The sequence below is a fragment of the Gadus morhua genome, chromosome 12 (genome assembly GCF_902167405.1).
Source record: "Gadus morhua chromosome 12, gadMor3.0, whole genome shotgun sequence".
In the NCBI taxonomy this organism is placed as follows: Eukaryota; Metazoa; Chordata; class Actinopteri; order Gadiformes; family Gadidae; genus Gadus; species Gadus morhua.
In genome coordinates, this window is record NC_044059.1 from 22,682,863 (window position 1) to 22,702,862 (window position 20,000).

Genomic DNA, 20,000 nt, shown 5'->3' on the forward strand with positions numbered 1-20,000 from the left:
GCTATATAAATACTGTCAAATTCAACTAGCACTTATGCAGTCTGGTGATATATTCAGAAGACGGCCACAGAAAGGAGTAGGCCCACCGGTCTTGCCTATGGCAGGTTCAGAAACCTCTACACTCCAGCTGTAAAAATACGCTGAGGCTGTGGTCTGTCAGAGCTTTGTGATTATTAACTGAAGTCTTTGTTAGGAAACAGCCCTGTTTTAGACCAGTGTTGCTCTGCATGAGATTTTCATTTAGGCTTCAGGTGGACGATGCAACTTGACGAACTCACAAAGTAATTTCGTACTTCAGAAAACTACAATATTGAATATTCAGATTCTTGGTTTAGAGAAGGGTATGAGAAATCCTGATTGCTGAATGTCGGAAAAACGTTGTGCAACGTTATTGTCACTTCATATGCAAAAAATGATGGCACATTGTAAAAATTCATCCACGATTTCACAGCACTGAAGTTAGAAAGGAATTTCTCTATTAAATATACTTTGGATCGTTATATATTTCCTATTTAATTGCTCCTCAGTATGTCTCAAACTAGCTAATAATTGTTTGCGATAGCCTTATGGTAAATCACGGAGAGTTTCAAGTTCATTTGAGCTCCTCAAATACTCCATGGAGGATATAAATCCATGGAGGAAAATTGTCAATGGGACAAATTAAGGGGATTTTTACCTCCCGAACCAAGCCTGTAAAACTAAGCCCCAACTAGAACTCCATAGAAGCTTTGGAATGGCTACTTCACTGGATATGTGCATGTAGCTGCTATGCCGCTAGGCATTCCAAATTCATATTTGTTATTTTTGGCTTGTATCCAGGTTTCAGATGCGCCGTTTTTTGGTGAGAATCCGTTATTGGCCCTTTTCCATGATGTCTTGACTTGAAGATTCACGTGAAGCTGTCTCTGAGGAGGTTGGGGTTCTTGGGGAGTGACACGCACCATGAACTGCTGGCACTCTATTCTGGCCCCCACCCCCTCTCTGTTTTGTCTGTGTCAGCTAGAAGAAGACTGGATGCCAAGCGAGAAGGCTGTTGCTACTGGCACACACAAAGACTGACCCGGAGAAGGGCATAGACACAAAGAAAGAAAAACAGAATGAGGGAGGGAGGGAAAGAGACAGAGAGAGACAGAGAGAGAGAGAGAGAGAGAGAGAGAGAGAGAGAGAGAGAGAGAGAGAGAGAGAGAGAGAGAGAGAGAGAGAGAGAGAGTGAGAGAGAGAGAGAGAGAGAGCATTGGAAAGAAAGAGAAAGGCAAACATTATAATATGTTTGAAACCAGACAGAGACAGAGACTTTTCTAACTACTTTGACTTGTTTTTTTTACGCCAACCTCAATTCAAACGAGAATGAAAAAATAGAAATAAATCTGAGAGAGAAAACAAAAGGAAACTGTGTGTGTGATGATATCCATGTCTACCGTGGTAATCCTAACAATCAACAAAACATTATGCCCACTCCCCCACGCTTCTCCTCGTCGGTTGCAACAAACAGCGACGACTCGACAGATCTAGAAATTACAGCCTGCAGGTTTACTTAAATTCCGACACACACGCCGAATGTTCAACACATCTGTAGGTGATTTGGAAGGATACACATCTACTTCTCTTTATTTCAGAGAAGAATTTCCAGTGTGCATTTAGAGACCCGGTAATGGCGTAGGCTGTTGGCACAGTCGCCCACTGCTGAAGGATTAAGGTTAACGTTTGCCTTCTTATTTTAAATGCCGGAGGACAGATTAATGGAAACATAACAGAATCCCCACCGTTACCCCCAGTGCCTTCCTTTTTTCACACACATCTTCAGAGTAGGAGTCTCCAAACTGGTCCAGCCGCGATGGATTAAGTCAATTGGACTTGATTCCTTAGCCACGGCTGAATTTCATGTATTTTTAAAATAATTTGCAAGACAATGTTTTTTGTCAAAACTATGCACACATGTTTTACACATACCCTGTGGAGCTGCAAGACATCGCCATTATCATAGGCCTGTACACTCATTTTTCTCTATGCAAATTGATAAATCTCAAAGAAAATCTAGAAGGTCTATTCATTTACTTAACGGAATCGCAATATACATGTCACTAATGGATTCATGTCGAGACCCATCCTTAAAAAAGAAAAAAAAAACTGAAGGTGTGGCTGGTAAGCAAGTAAAGGGTTGGGTGCGGATTTTACTGCCACTACTCAAATGCTAAATCCCTCTATTGTCAGCAAATTCATGGCAGACTCTAATTACACTTGAGATGGGGGTTTGATGTGAATCGACTCTGACATCGGAGAAAATTGCAGTGTTTCGTCTTTTTTCTCCTCCGAAAGGTCACATCTTAACTGTTTGCTGCTGTTCACAAAATGCCTTAAAACCGCAACACATGCAAAACCACAAACAGACACGCACATAACGAGTGCAAACATTGTTCATTTTGCTGTGTACTCCATCCCTATTAGGGAGGCGCTGGCCTAATGAACGCCATCCGGGGCCAAGTTGAAGACAGTGTTGTAAAGAAAGCCTTCTCATCTCATGCGAGGCTATCATGGCACGATGAGTAGCAGCTCATATAAATATGCGCAGTGTTTTTTTTTTATATAAGTTCCAATGTTCCTTGCTTCAAAAAAAAGAAAAAAAAATGCCAATATGAAAACCAGATGTGAACACCGTGTTCCCTTCCATGGGTTTTGGAACCGGCGCGTACGAGTCATATTAAATATGTTTTCACAAAGAGCTTGGAGCCAGCCAGTGAGAGAGAAGAAGACGCCTGGACCAAGCCCTGCCCCCCCCTGCTGCCCCCCTCCTCCCCCAGCTATGGCCCCCCTGGAGTCCAATCCCTTACCAACGGTTGGCTCTTTCCTTTTCCAAGCATCTCATTCAGCATTCTAACTGGCACAAAAAAAAAAGCTTTTTCCTGTATCTCTTTGTTCATTGTATGCTATACCTATCACACACGCTTCAATGTAAATGTTCAACAGATTATTTTAGATAAGGTCCCTATTTTATTATTATTATTATTAATATTACATCGTTTTTAGTATTATGTCATATTTCTAAGATATGAGCATCTTAATTTCTTTGAATTTGAAGTTATTCTGCATAGTGATGGGGTCTGAGGGAACAGTCTAATGCAGTGAAGAATGCTAGAAGGTTACAGCCCCAATCTGTAAGGACATCACTTGAACAACAAGACAAAGAGGTAGATCACGTATGCTAACCTCTTTATAATAATCGTCAAGTTGAAAAATTAGATCTAGGCCTTCCCTCAGTGTCCTCTGTCTGGTACACACAGGGAGCAGCTAAAAATAACCTGGGAACTTACATCAATACGCATTGTCGGTAAGGCAGGCTTAACAACAGGCAGGCCGGCATCGTGTGTGTGTGTGTGTGTGTGTGTGTGTGTGTGTGTGTGTGTGTGTTTGTGTGCGTGCGTGCGTGCGTGTGTGGTGATTGTGTTTGTGTGCGCGTGTGTGTGCGCGCGCGTGTGTGTGTGTGCGTGTGTGGTGATTGTGTTTGTGTGCGCGTGTGTGTGTGTGTGTGTGTGTGTGTGTGTGTGTGTGTGTGTGTGTGTGTGTGTGCCTGAGTGTGTGTATCTCTGTGTGTGTGGGTGTCTGTCTGTCTGTCTTTCTACAGGCTCTAAAAGCTTAGTTTCCGCTGGGATCCTTTCCGATTTACAACGTTCCCTCTCTCCCTCACTGGGTTTGGCTGAAAGCGTACTTCCTTTAACCCCGCTCAAGGCTTTAGTTGTGGCAAACACACAGACTGGATCTCAATAAAGAACGTCATATAATGGAGAGCACAACAATTTGTCAACTACTTTGCACTATTTTCCCTTACATAATTGAATCTGAGGACTATTCCAATCCCCACTTTGATCAAGTGCCATTTTAGCACAAGTGCTTCGCTAAATGTGGCCCTGGCCCTGACAACAGAATCATTTCTCAACTTCTGCGATTGCAGTTGTTGAGTTATTCAAGTCATTAGTAATTGTTACTTCTCAACATTTGATGTGCATTTTAATTAGGCCTTGTAACCCATTTTCTTCTTATCATTTTGATTCAGCGAGGATAAAGGTGCTTAAGGTGAACCCAGGGCTTCACCTGAGATGACCCGTTTATGTCCCTCCTTACCTCAGCTTCATCATCCATTAAGCGCTTTGTTGCCTCTCTCTCTTCACTCTTGGATATTTACAGACTCAGTCTGTCTATTGAATTGAAGAGCTTGTTGCGTTCTCTAGTGTTTGATCGTTTTTACGAAGAGACCCCCACCCGTCTCTCAAACAAACTTTTTATTTTACTTTCCTTCTTTGTTTCTTACCATCAAATGCTGACTTTGTTGTTCGAATCAATAAACGTTTTGGAAAATATGACCCCCCTTTTGATTTGTTGAGCTGCAGAGATCAAGGCATAGTTGTGTTGGCCGAGTGAGCACAAAGAGTTTGTCAGCCTCCCAGCTGCCAGCACACTCACATGACTTTGATAGATCAGCAAAGTTTTTAACACGCAAGATGGCACTAAGAGAAAAATGGCTAAAGATGAACGGAGGGCGGGGGCAGTCACCTCTCTCCTGCACGTAGTAGGCCAGGTAGAGGTCCAGCTCCTTGACGGACACGGAGATGTGTCTGGGCTGAACACACAGGATGGGGTTGGAGCAGTGGCCTCCCTTCACCAGGCGCTCCCCGTCCGTGCTCTCCAGTGGGATGCCCTTGAAGAGGATCACCATCACCAGGTCCAGGCGCCACACCTTGGGGGGAGAGGTGGGGGAGGGAGGGTCACCCACGCTGCACCCGTATCCATGTCTATGTCTTGCATTATCACACGCATGTCGTTGCAAAGGTTGGATGTTTCTCTGTGCTTTCTATCTGGAAATGCATACGTCGTCAACCGAAATGCATCAAATGCGCCAGACATAACATTGGCTATACAAATGTGAGGGTGAAATATTACCTTGTCTGCTTGTCTGAGACAGTCTATGCGCCTCATCTTTCCCTTCTGGTCGGGGTTGGACAGCACACAGCATGCTGGCTTCTTCCCAGTGATGGACAGGACAAAGTTCTCCCGGCACTCTGGCCGTATGTCTTTCCTAAGCTTGGCCAGGAGACGGCTGGCCCACTTCTGCTTCACCTGGACGAAAGACAACAAGACATTGGACAAGCCAAAGATAAGTAGTGTGAGTAATTCAATAGTTAGTTCAATAGTTCAATACAATATATCCACACACTACACTATTAGGTTGACAGCTGCCGGGTAAAACATTCCTAAAAAAAATGTCAAACCTCAGGCATTGTATTAAACATAAGACTTTAATTATAGGGGCTGTAGTTAAGATTTAAGAGCTATTATTTGAGTGTAAGTAGTTTGAAATGGCATAGCCATCCGTCATCTTTAAGTGAGGGAAATACGCTGGGAGAATATCTGCTTTGAGTTGATCATTTTCAAGGGGCACACATTCCTGCATCTTGAACGATGTAGATGTCGCTCTTAGCCGCCTCACAGCTCATTTCTGTGCGTGTAGATGAATGCATTTCAGGTGTCCCCTGTTATAGTGGCAGCAGGACAAAGAGAGCCTCCTCATAGCTCCCAGTCACTCACCTCTGCCTTTTCACCCAGCAGTTCGTCCTTGACTGCTCTCTCTTCTTCTTTGGTCATCCTCTTCTCGTGCTTCTTGAAGTACTTCCTCTTCCTGGCCTGCAGGTTGAACCAGGTGTAGGCGAAGGCCCGGACCTGGGGCAGTAGTGCCTCGATGAATGGATGGAACTCATCCTGATGAGGGGGAAACCCAGAGGAACACAGTGTGAGGACTTAGAGAGAGATCCTTGATGAAACAGTAGAATGATGGCATCTAACAATTTGTCAGGTAGTGTGAAAGGTTAAAGCATTAAATTCAAATTATAACTATCTTTTAATAGCCGTGGTAAAATATATTACGTTGGTATTAAGACACTTTTCTTCATATAATTTAGTTTTTTCCACCATCATCACATGATTGAGCCATACCAGGGTTTGGACCAATTAAAGGTTTTTCCACCTAACCATATCCTGTGTGTATTTTGGATCAACATTTCCTACCAAATGTGCCACGTGCGTGTCTGATGCACCTGTGTTTCTCCTTCATTTCCTTTACTTTCTCAATGTTTTCTTGGCTTACTTTCTCTTACTTTTCATTTTCCTTCCTGTTCCTGCTAATCGTCTTTTTATTTCGGTAACTCTCTTTCCTTCACACCTCAGCTGCCACATTGTCATTGTTCTATTCATTGATAAGTTGTTTTCAGAAAACCAAATCCTCCTTTGTTACATCGACTAGGGCCTTTTTCCTCATTCGTCACGTTTTCTGTTTGTTGTTAACCCTAACCCCATTTTGTAATTAATGCTTGAATTTGTTTCACGATCTTGGCCTTTACAGACGGCCAGAAGGATACTGTAAAAACTGATTTACTAGTATGTATACAATTGTACACATATTGTACAACTGTGTTCAACTGTAAGCTGTGTCCATGGCCGCATCTGAGCAGTGATATCATTAAGTATGAACCATGCATATATTCCATATTAATTTCATGGTATAGTATTAACATAAAGCAATGCAAGCATTTATGGATAACGTAAGAGAATACCCATTGTTATCAGGATGATACAACCACCATTTACCGGTTTAATCCATAGAAAAATATCGAAAGATTAACGTTTAGTTCAACTGTAAAAAGGCCTATTTTTTAAAAAAGATTAAGCAGCACTTCCATATACCAACTCTTCTGCCCTCACACTTGACAACGTGTAACGGCCGATGCTGCCTAACTTATTTGTGTAATTACAGAAAACACTTATATGAACATTAATTTGCAGATTCCTAAAATGCATATGGAATGTGGTTTCAGGCAGGGTTTTGACAGGATTGTGCAAAAGTGACAAAAACACGAGCCAGCTGTTTGATTAGCTCACTGCAAGCATGCAGAGCGGATACAGGCAGCATGCTGGTTGCATGTTTGCCAACACAAAACGTTGTTATCAAACACATAAAAGTCTACACCGGAAGTTAGGTTAACTAGTTTAGGATTTTAGATAAGGAATGCACATTCATTTTCTGTCATTTTTTGTATTTATTCTGAATTACTTCTAATTGTGTTGTGTTTCTTGAACAGGTGAATAATATTGTTTGAAAATGTATTGTGTGAATTGCAATAATATAAGGAGAAAAATATAATTATAAATATTGTAAATAATTATATATACCGTAATATATATATAATATATATTATGTATATTAACGAGAACTCAATAAAACCATGTTTAGAAGCCAACTGCAAAGTTAATGGCAGTGTGAAAGGAGGAATCAAGCTACTTGATGAAACATAAACCCGACTTTTGATGACAGTATGTTCAAAGGCTTAGGTATATTATAAATAAGCATTCATTCTCTAATTCCTGAAGAAGGAAAGGAATTACTGCTGGAATTTCCTGTAGCATAAACCCCTTTAAATAGATTATTGACATTGTTTTTGGGAACCTCATTATTATTCAATAGAGAATATTGAATAGCAGAAATAAAAGGTTTTACAACATATCATGAGGGATTTTTTAAGGTCACAGGCATAGCCATCAATCCTGCTGGCTCCAAGCCTGGTCTAATGTAACACACACACACACGCTCTCTCACACACACATTAAAACGCACTCGTTCTCTCACACACAAACGCACACACACACTCTCTCTCACTTACACAATCATACACACTCTCACTCACACAAAGTACATACACACTCACTCTAACACCCACACACTTACACACACTCGGTAACACACACACACTCGCTAAAACACACAGACACACACACACACACACACACACATACACTCGCTAACACACACACAAACACACACACACATCTTGTCTCCTTACACAGAGGCCAGCACTTTATGAGCTTTCTCTCAACGGCCGAGAACAGAGCAATGTTGAGGCCGGTAAGGGTCGGAGGACATTCAAGACTCTTGGCTTTGACGTTTAGAAACGATTAAACTCTGCACCTCTTTATACACTACCAATGTAGTCATGCAAGCCACAGTGAAACACAGGTTCCACTCGGAGACCTAAACTTTTATACAATCAAAAACAAAGTCTCAACAATGGACTGCTCTAACCAAATATACATCTAACTCTTATTTGTCCTGGAACAATCACATTAATAAGGCGATAAGGCAAATAAAATCTGATCACTCAAAGTGATCAATCTAGTCCCCAATTATAAAATATACCTTTTGCCACGCAAATGTGTTTTGTAGCATACTGGAATTTTCGACACCACCCTTCCACAATCCTGGATGAAGTTGGATTACACTAATAATCCAATTTCACACTGCTAGAGGCAATGGCTGTGTGCATATATTTTGATAGATGGATGACAGATGAAAACCAATGCGTGGAAAATTCAAAAACTATAACTGAAGTCCAGGATTGGACTGATGAACTGACTCATGCATGAATTGAGGAATGAATGGATGGATAATCACCCTAAAAGGCGCTGTTTTCCTCTCAGCACAGGCAACCTATAGCAATTGAATTAAGTGGTGAATTCATACCTTAAATAACATTAGTAGAGGAGAACATCCTTTGCAAAATGTAGAACTATCTCCTTTTGCAATCAGGTTCTAACATGAACATGTCTTTCTACAACATCTTAACTGTCCAGGAAGCCTGAACCTCCAATTTCAAAGCGCCCAAATCACTTTAATCCATCAAAAAGGCAACATTAAAAACAGTCATTACAAATAGGTACATCTTACTTTAGAGACCATATCCATAATCCCTGCTTATTGACATTTGCTTTGGTGTGTAGTCACCAACGTGGTGTAGCTGTTGGAGGCTAGTTGGCCCAAGGACACCTATAACTTTGCACAGCAGGTAGGATGGAGTCTCCATCATTCTAATTGAGATTACCTAAGCAACCTGCTGAGCTAGTGCCACCTCTGGGAGGATAACTGAGTTTGCATCTGAGTTTGTCTGTATGAGCAAGTATTTAGTAAACGAGCAAAAACATTTGATTTAAAACCAAATTAAACCACTACTCCTGATGAACACAAATATAACTGTGATCTCATTCAACCAGTGAACTACTAACATAATTAATGGATGACATTGACCATAGACTAATATTTTACAATCAATCTAGATACATATCAGAGCTGTTATTGCTTGTTAACAGGGCTATTAGCTGACTCAATCGTTGGTATGGCTTGTCATGAGGGCTTGGAGTAGGTCAGGAGTGGCTTGATTGGTTACAAGACTCATTTGCAGTGTATTTTCTGCCACCCTAACCCAAACCTTTTAGTTTAAATAAATTGAAGCTTAGGCACAGATAGCATAGGTTTGTATCTGCTCTTTAAAATATGAACATAATGTAATCAAACACAAATTTGTCGAATGAGATTCTGAGTACAGCATGTCATTTCTAGAATTTCTATTTCTTGGTGAGACCACAGTAAAATAGAATAATAACTTGCATAGACAAAGGGCTTTGTTGATGCCTCTCCACAGTAAATTACTGGAGGGCACATCAATCCTGTCTCCTCTCATTGCCAGATGTCTTCTCTGCTCCTTCCCCAGTCACTTCAACTTGTATGTTCTATACTTCATGCTCAACTGGCAGCTGTCCAAAAGGGAATCTTCTACTGCTACCCACAAACTTTAGACATATTTTCGATGACTACATAGACGAGACTCCCAGATTATTCATTCTTGGGTTACTTCAGGATACATCAAATAAGCTCTTATCGCTTAAAGATTATTAGAATATTTAGCATTGTTTTCTGCTAGTCTGTATGGTTTTGGATAGTCATTGGAGTTGACAATGTTGTGGCCCTTACATGAACAACCAAAATCGTTGTTCATGTAAGGGTTACCATAGCCATGTGTGGTTGACATTTAAAATACAAGGGCTCATCCTTCTTTAACCAACTGTTGTAGGGGACAAAGTAGCACTGGAAATGTAGCTCCCAAGGTAAGCTACAGATGCCTAACAGTGGTTTAAGTCCAAAGTCATGGCAAAGAATTGGCATGGTTTAAAAAGAAAGATCCTTGTAATCTTAAGCATGATCAGTCCTGTTTGTGGTGTGGGAGGAGTAACATTTGCTTCTCTCAGAAAACTTAAGAAATGTGAATGTTGCTTCTTATCCAAAGACTTTGGTAGGAAAAGTTGAACACCACTTATTAATATAAGAGATAAAACAGCATCCTACTCAACAGAACATGAAAGCGATGACGGATATATATCCCTGTTCCTTTATGGACACATACAGTAGTTCGGTGGTTTCCTGATGTCTTAAATCAAAGCAAATATGGCGCTAAAATGACACCAAACCACAAATAAAATTCCTATTGGATAAGCCAATCCTGGGCCAGTGGTGTTTTTCTGGATGCAGTTCCAACGTAACACCAGCAGAGAGAGTATGTGAATGATTACTTTCGAGAGAAAGTGACGCGGTCAAAACAGCCCTGATAAAGAACATATAAATCGTTTGGACAAAGTAATAATGCATTTTAAACACACACGCACGCACACACACACACACGCGCACACACACACACACACACACACACACACACACACACACACACACACACACACACACACACACACACACACACAAGCCCCCCTCGCCTTCCCCCATCTCACGCACGCACGCACACACACACACACACACACACACACACACACACACACACACACACACACACACACACACACACACACACACACACACACACACACACACACACACACACACACACACACACCTTCTGTGTTAGAGACCTATACATATACAACTTATCCATAACTTTTTACAAACACTCTTAGTGAATCGGAATCCCACTACCAATCTCCCCTAATAATAACTCATCATACTCTTTCTACGATCCATGTCTGCAACGTTCTCATCTGTTTAGCCTACCAAATCGTGATCATCGCCTATCCTTAAGTATTCTACATGATCTGTAAAGGCTCTATCTTCTGCAAGGGAACGGACATAATTCAAATCAGTGGGAAAACCTCGACTAGCGACAGGCTGCTGGCCAGCACGGATCCCGCTCTTTTCAGGGCCGGAGCTCCCTGGGTACCGACCCCGGTCTCCGGTCCCAGCTCAAAAACGTCGGCTATAACGACACGTTGAAAACAGACATTGCGGACAAGCAGCTTCACACACGCATGCACAAATAGGATAGTTCTATACCTGAGACAGAGAGAGGGGAGAAAACATCATATTGCGAAAGCAGAGTGAAACCAGGAATCACTCTGAAAGAATCATCCCCCTGGTTTAGGAATAGTGGAAAAAAAGAAAAAAAGAAAGCGTTGTCTTTTCATTAGTTTGGCCGGGAGTGAAAACGGCCCTTCGTCAGCACGTAGGTTTTTGTCGAGACATATCCAAATAAGTGTTTTCTAGAGCGAATTTCCGTAGTCGTTGAACTGTTGTTTTTTTTCTAGATCCCGCGGAGCTCGTGTCGCCTCGGATGACTCCGCTACGTCGAAAGCGTGACGTTAAGCCCAGAACTGATGACACGCCAGGAAAGTTGAGGAAAAAGACTCCGAAGAGGAAAAAAACACAATCTTTGGACCGAATGTTACAGTATAATATCGCCGGAGGAGTAATGGAGCCAGTGAACTGTGCCATTCAGAGAAGGAATAAGAGCAGAGGGAGGAGATGTATGAAAGAATGAGAGTCTGCGGAGGGAGGAATGGAATGACGTTATGAATACAGCCCATCCCAAATACAGGCTTAAAGCCGCAGCAGCTGTTGTACTTCGTTTGATTTCTATAAGTAGCGTTATAATATGCACATTATCGGCCCAATGAGACTCTTTCAAAAGCTCGTTTCTGATCCTGTGGTAAAGTTATGCGTGGTTGCCAATATGCATTGAGGATTTAACGCCACCTTGCAGGATTTAAGCCTTGCAGCTAGTTTGACAGTTCGTTTAAATATGTCCTTAATTCAACGACCCATCTAGTAACCGATTTAAAGTTGGTCCATTATCCGCACGCACATGGTCGTAGATGAAGAATACCTGCAGGGTGCTGCTAAAGTCCTAAAATATAATGCATAGATCAACAAGAATGCATGGCAACTTGAGCCCTTAGCAAAACCGGGTAGTTGCTACAAACAAGAACCCATTGACATAGCCTATGCTTAAGGGAGATATTTAAAAATGTTTAAATGACGTCTCTATGAAATAGACTTGGCTTTGCTATTGACTGTAGGCTCTCTGTAAGATGACCCAGAACTTGTGGGCCCATTAGTTTTGGTCCCTTCTCTCGAACAATAGTCCCATCAGTTTTGCTGTATTGTATTTTGTCTGCATGGCACGGCAAGATAATGCATTTCTATATTTAACTGTATAGCCTGGGCTTACACCGCAGCCTCTAACCTTACATTTCCATTTTCAGGTTTAATTAACACTCACAAGTGAATAAAAAGGTCACCTTAATGTGTCACTTTTCATTCCATGTAGGTAGGTTGTATCCCTGTTATATAAAGTAAACCAATTCGATTGTAGGATAATAATCACATTACTTTTTGCTAAAAACTTGAAGAGGGCCAATTTACTTGAGCACACACACGCACACACACACACACACACACACACACACACACACACACACACACACACACACACACACACACACACACACACACACACACACACACAAACTCACACGTACACAAACTCACACACACACACACACACACACACACACACACACACACACACACACACACACACACACACACACACACACACACACACACACACACACACACACACACACACACACACTCAATGTCTTAATCTCAGGTATTCTTACTAAAAAAGGGCATTCAAATATTAACAGGTTCCCATATTAACCATTAACATATTAATCAGTGACGTCTATACTTGTATGAAAGTTGAATTAAATTGATGACAGAGTGTAATAACTTTTGGATATTCAATGTCTTCGTTAATTGTTTATTTTGAATAGGACTATGGCCTAATGCTGAGAAAGTACCACATTATAAAGTGGGATGCCAAAGAGCAGAATCCTTTCACAAAATCATATTATGTTCACATCTGTTATCTCAGTGAACACAGGTAGCGTGTTATGAAGACGTTATAGGCTCACAGGATATGGCATTCCCTCTCTAGCTCCTTCCCAGTCTCTGACGGGTATCTGCTCCGTGAAATACATCCCGGGACAGGAGGCCCTCTGCTGGCCCGACGCTCTCACTCAGTCCGCCGCCTCCGAACTGCGGCCATTTTCTGCTGACTGACACACAAACCAGGAAACCGAGACCGGAGCTGAACTTCAACTTGGCCTTCCGCCGTCCCGTGACGAACGGCCGCCGGGCCTGCTACCCGCGCTCCAACGAAAAGCCCCAAACTCAACAACTTTCACCGCTAGCCTACAGAAGGCGCCCATAGACACATTAAAGGGCTTCCCGTCCTCACTCGCTGCCAGGAAACAGAAACAGTTGGCTGCGGTCTCGCCCGAGAGCTGATACGAAGCCGCGAAAACAGCGAACCAAACAGCAAAAGGGGAGAGAGAGGGGGCTGAACAGGGGGGGAATATAAGCAACTCCGGACGCTTGATGTCAGACTTTCGCCTGCGCATATGTTGTTATCTCGCTTGCAATGCGTATTTTTAGAAAACCGGATCTTGAACGTAGCGTCCTAGTTCAGATTTTAAACGCATTTTGCCTACCATGTCGAAGCAGAGCCACCGCCGTGGGAGGTTTAAGTTGATTTCACCGCCTCGCCATCCCGTGCTGTCGGTTATCATTCCATATCCATTTTATTATGCGCGTGCAGGAGTAAATCCGCGGTGCTCGAGACCAGAAACGTCCCGCGCCGAGACTAGACCTTCAAGGCAGAGTCCCCCCGCGCGCCGCCCGGTTGGCTGCGGCAGGAGAGAGTGTTGAGCTTCATTTACCCTCTCCCTCCCTTCCTACACGCCGTTTATCTCTTCCTTTCTTTCTCCTCTCTTCTATGCCTCTCTTCTCCCTCTCTCTCTCTCTGTTTATATCGCTTAAGCCTTCACGCCCACAAAAAAGCTATATTCGCCTGACTTTCATTTAAGCCATGCACAGTTAAAACAGAAGATTCGCGTTGAGGTATCATCAGATTAGTTTAGAAGGACTATTTCTTGACGTTTCTTGTTCAACAGACATGTGTCAATTTTTTTAAATATTTTATTCAAGCTGCTTATTATTATGATTATTAATATTGTTATCATTTTACAATGAAGTGTAATTATACTGCATTTATATATTTATATTGCACGTAGCCTATGTGTGCCCAATTGTGTTGACATTCCAAACCGAAAGGTAATTTAAAAACTAGATAGGCAGACTATATATTTATATATAGTCTGCCTATATATAGTCTGACTGATATTTAACGATTCAAATATCAGTAGCCTAGGATTTAAGCCGCAGAAGACTAGTTCGTTTTTGCTGAACCACATGGTCAGCAGCAGTAACATGGGAAAGCCAGGCCCATTAGTTTGGAGTGGCCATCCAATGGTTCTCACAAATATTCACCACTTCTTCAATTGTGATTGTTGGAACTGGGGTCGGTTAGTGACAAGCGAGTCCCATTCTTTGATTTGCCTAAATAAGCTACTTGGACTAAATAACATATTCATTCCATTGTTTCTAAGCATGGCGGCGGATCTCACTCACAGTATGATTTCATGCATGCCTATAGAAAGCAGTAGAGGGTTGATGCTTCCAAAAGGTTCCCTGATTAAACATCAAGTGGTTTGCCTCAGCCTGCATAAGATATAGGAATAAGGACATAAGCCTAGACCTGCACCATAGTAGGATATATCTTAAACTTTCCCATCCATGGACCGCAAGCCTAGCCCAGTTATAACCTTTCTCCTGTCTTCCTCAATTCCAATGCACCGCAGAGAAACAGCCCCCCTCTGGTTTTGGACCCTCAGAAACCCTAAGCTTTGCCTCCCAACGGCATGCTGAGCAGATCATGCCCTGCTGGACTCAAGATATCTTAATCTTAACCTGGTTGAGTACCCCATGGAACCATAACCTAAGCCCCTATGTGATGAGTGCAGGATACACTCTTTATGTCACTATGGCTTTCAATGTCTCCGTGGGTTATGGGAAATGCAAAGGCTATTATATACCATATATAGCCTTTAGAATTTGATTATGGTTTTGGAGTATGTTAAGTATACATTCATTGTCAAACAAAGCAAATCATTTGATTCGGATTGAATTCAAAGTATGATGATTGATCTTGACTGACTCCCACACAAAGATGTAGAATTGAAAAATATGGTATAATATTTTTGTATTGCCCAACCAAAGCCTTAAAGCTGCAACCATCAGCAATTTTTGCCCGCCCCACTTTGTTTAGATTGAGTCACATCATGGCGCACATGCATTTCACTATGGCCGTTTCTATAGATCGGTATGCATGAGAACCATGAAACTAAATCAAAACAAAATTTAATCAAGACAAAGTGAGTCAGGCAAAAAATGCTGATAGCTTTAATTCCAACATACAGCAGCTAGGATAAAAACTAAGATGTCGCCGCCCTAAAAGGTTTCTGGTACGGGTGTTGATGTCTCCCTAAGCAGCTCCCTACTCTCTCCCAGAGGGCTGAGGGAACGATGGGATGTTGTCTTGATACTAAGTGATCCATTTTACCTTGCAGAGCTGTGCCAAAGGAACATGTGGTTTGATGGTGCATATCAAAAGAAAAATGGCTAAATACCCTGAGCTTCTAAGCTGTTGGATCCTGTTTTAACGATGAAGACCAAAGGGGGAAGAAAGCATTTTTAAGAGATACCAGGCGTATCAAGCTGTGTAATGGCCTCATTGATTTGTACCAATTCCCAAAACGACATGGATAAAGAGAGTAGGCACACACTTTGGATCATATAAATGTAGATGGTTACAACCAGCAATGTCATCTCCAATATATTAATCAATGATGGATGGGTTCACACAGAGGTGTTAGATAGCACTCTGTAAAATGCCAGCACAGTGGTTGGCTACAAAATATAGTTTTTCTAAGTGTTCTGCATTCAATTACTACACAGCTGGTACCAAAACTAGTTTAAATTATATTTTATATATTATATTCATAATCCCCCATTTAACAACACATCTCCATCATGCTTTTCTTCATCCTCTTAATTTACTTGATCTACGTTCAAATCGAAAACTCAAGACAAAAAAAGGGCACTTTTCATAATTTCTTCCGATGATGGTGAGAGGAGGAAAGAAAGAAGCTAACTCCTTTACAGTGGTCACATGCTAGTAATGTGGAATAGAAAATGACGAGGAGAGGGAGCGTGGGGTGGTGGAAACTTTGGCCACAGCGACAGTCTTTTCTTTCCAGCAGTAGGAGTGAATGCCAGCTAGGTTTTACTGAATGCTTACTGAGGCCAAACTGGCTGTAATTTCCCTGCTTTTGACCCATTATGGCTTGTAGGGGGAGGGCAGAATTAGCCAACAAAAACAACTGCAACTACAGAATCAGAGCAAATATACTTCGCCAGTACCATGGCTGGTCTCATAAATGTATCAAGTTAAATTACATTTTTGTGTTTTTTATTTGAGGATTTACTTTGTTCAAAATAAATGTAGGCTATAGCATTTGTCCAAATATTAGGTTTCTCCAACAATGATTCTTTAGATTTAAGGGAAACATTTTAGTGTCCCATTTTATTGAGCTATCATAACCCATGATTGAGGACAGAATTCCATCTATAAAATGTTGAACCAGGGACCAAAAATACCTCGCAAGATAGATAGAGCCAGGTTGGGTGAGAAGCGTGACCGATCAAGTCAACCTTTGCCACCGCTTAGGTCTGCTGTAATATAGTCAAGTGAAAAATAGACACAAATGGTGGAAACAAAGAAGGTATATCTCTCTCCCATTTTTTGACCAAGGTTGGGCTAAATCAGAGGATAATAGGGATACTATAACAGGGAGAGGTGGATCGGATTTTAACACAGAACCATATATATACGCAATGGAGGATTGTGAAGACAGTGCAGAGAAAATGATGCAGTATATGGTTTTGTTGAAGGAGCACACTGATAAAGATGAAATGGACAAGACAGCAAGGGAGTCTAAACTTGTTATGACTTACTTAAGACATGCAGTAGGTGTGTGTTTGCATGTGTGTGTCTTTGCTTGTGTGTGTGTGTGTGTGTGTGTGTGTGTGTGTGTGTGTGTGTGTGTGTGTGTGTGTGTGTGTGTGTGTGGTGTGTGTGTGTGCGCGCGCGTGTGTGTGTGTGTGTGTGTGTGTGTGTGTGTGTGTGTGTGTGTGTGTGTGATGTGGAGAACAAAAGAGAAGTAGTTGCTGATTCAGCCGCTTTCAGTCTGCATAGCGATTCCCCCTTGAGGTGCGCATGCCCATAAAGGAGCATGCGGACACACACACACACACACACACACACACACACACACACACACACACACACACACACACACACACACACACACACACACACACACACAAACACACACACACACACACACACACACACACACACACACACACACACACACACACACACACACACACACACACACACTCATACAATTAATAGCTCCAACTATATGACCCAAAATGGATTTTACTGTAATTTCAGCATTATATTATACCTATCACAGCAGAGAAAAACATTATTCCAAATTGTCTAACATTATAATGATGACGTTGATAATTTATTATATTTATGAATGAAATCTTGAAATAACACAAGAAAACATTCTTAACAGAAGAGTGGACAATATCAAAGCAGTATAATTTCATCAGCAAAAAAGTGTAAATTAAATATGGCTGGTGTGATATTGAAATGGGACAAATTAATACACGCTGGTGCCTGTTGATCCAGTGCATGGTTCCATAGACTCTGCATGCTCCAATAATCACTTCAACCTTAGAGGTCATTCAACGGAACACCACCACGGTAGAAGCAGGTAGACTCATCTATGGAGAAGCCAAGCCTACAAGCACACAATAGCTGCAGTAACACAATCGCTTTCTAACCGCTTTTAAACATTATGGGGCAAATATGATTGGTGGGTATGTAGCCTGTTATTATTATTTTTTAATTAATATTATAAATGACTGGTAGTAGGCCTATACGTTTGATATGTCATCCATCTTTATCTAATGTATCAATAAGTCTCTGAATTGCATACAAATTGTATCTAAAAAGCATGATAGTATTACATTTATTGGAAATATGTAAGCCGGGACAAATACATGCTATTTTGCTTTATTTTAATGCTACGCCATTGAAAGTGGGTCATATCGCCCAGAGCTTTTTGCCAATTTCTACGAAGACCCTGAAGTGAGCAAATCTTTTACAAATGAATGACTATGTCTCCATCTAGTGGTTTTTAGTGTACAACAGTTGTCTTCATAAACTGGTATACAAACACTTCTCTACAGCATGTTCTCTCTCTCTCTCTCTCTCTCTCTCTCTCTCTCTCTCTCTCTCTCTCTCTCTCTCTCTCTCTCTCTCTCTCTCTCTCTCTCTCTCGCTCTCTCTCATTCTCTTACTCATGCTCTATCGCTCTTTCTCTTGGTCTCCCTCCCTCTCTCTCTTTATCACTCTATCCACATAATTAATCCATCACTGTCCATCTTTACTCGCATTATATGTTTCTCTTTCTTTATATACATTCTATTTTCTTGTTTTTTCTTATCATCCAATTAATTTATTATTAGTAATTTATACATTTAATATATATTTAACTTTTTAAAGTTAAATGTATGAGTTGATATTAAGGGAAACCTTAATACATGTACTTGAAATTGCAGCACCTGCCACATTCCCTCTTATACAACAACTTTTGAACCACTTATTAAATAACTTTGGAAGATCTCCAAACACTAAGCTTGATTTCCTTGACTACCAGAGCACCAGTTTAAATCCCCCAGCATCTTACAGGATTCATCCCACAAAAAAGGCCAGAAAGGCGCATTATTCCGAGCCCTGATTAAAACTGAGACATAAAGCCTGAGGGCCCATATCCAACCACTTCCAAGTGGTCTCAGCTGGAAAGCAAAGCACAACTCTGTGAATTCACAGTGGCTGGATGTTGGAGTTCTGTTGTCCTTATGAAAAAGGAGGTTAAGAACTTGTGTCTCCCTAAGCATCTAAAATACTGGTACCAGACATTTGCAATGATCCCTGCTTATGAGAGAACAGACTTTTGGCGAGATTTTGAATTTGTTTCATTTCTGTGTTAAACCAAAACATCATTATTTCCTTCATTACTCATTGACACAAGTGAAGAATTGCTACATGCAAAGAGACACTTATGGTTAATGTTTTCTAACCCATTATGGTTCACCAAAGAGCATGGTCAGCTTTGCATGATTTCAACCCTTAGATTGCAACGAATACACTCAAGTAGTCTACAGTGTTGTTTCTCTTTAATCAATCAAGTTCGGGGTTATTTTTCAGTTGTGGGTACATCATATATATAGATACGGGGCCTCTCGTATGTATATATATATATATATATATATATATATATATATATATATATATGCTTTCCACCCCCTTCTTTCCGTACTCTCCTTTTCTTTCAGTAACTCATTCTTTCTTTCTTTCTGTTTATCTCATTTTCCTAATTATGATACCAATGGTTTATTTCCTACTTCTATAAACACCTTGCCCACCCCTTCCCCTTATTTGCCACCCAGCGAGTTGTTTAACATCCACATAGTTTGTATGGTTCAGGTTTAGGGTTTTGTGTTTATCTTCACAAACTATAGCTCTCAGAAATATAGTAATAAGAGGTTAAACCACAAACATAGAATATCCATTTTCATTGTAGCACATCTTTTTTTGTTTGATTGTTTGTTTTTCTTTCTTAAATTAGTTTAAAGGTTAGAAAAGGCTTAAACATGTAACATCTAATCTAATCTAATCAATTTATCTGAAACATTTTATTTTCACAAAAGACAAAAATCTAAAGGGACACACACG

General features: G+C 41.1%; 1 protein-coding gene across 6 annotated transcripts in view; it reads right to left on the minus strand.

Moving 5' to 3' along the window:
* nfic (nuclear factor I/C) overlaps positions 1–14,023 on the minus strand; it is a 29,951-nt gene extending 15,928 nt beyond the window's left edge. For 2 of the 6 annotated variants that reach the window (XM_030373074.1, XM_030373079.1), the window contains exons 1-4: positions 13,714–14,021; positions 5,578–5,748; positions 4,933–5,109; positions 4,546–4,729 (exon numbers count right to left, since the gene is read on the minus strand). In XM_030373074.1, coding sequence (XP_030228934.1) covers positions 4,546–4,729; positions 4,933–5,109; positions 5,578–5,748; positions 13,714–13,791 — 610 coding nt within the window. In that variant the 5' untranslated portion in view covers positions 13,792–14,021. Of the gene's footprint in view, positions 1–4,545; positions 4,730–4,932; positions 5,110–5,577; positions 5,749–11,209; positions 11,806–13,134; positions 13,687–13,713 lie in introns of those variants that run through there. The other 4 variants (XM_030373075.1, XM_030373077.1, XM_030373078.1 and 1 more) reach the window with 4 other exon arrangements.
* Between the last annotated feature and the right edge of the window lie 5,977 nt (positions 14,024–20,000).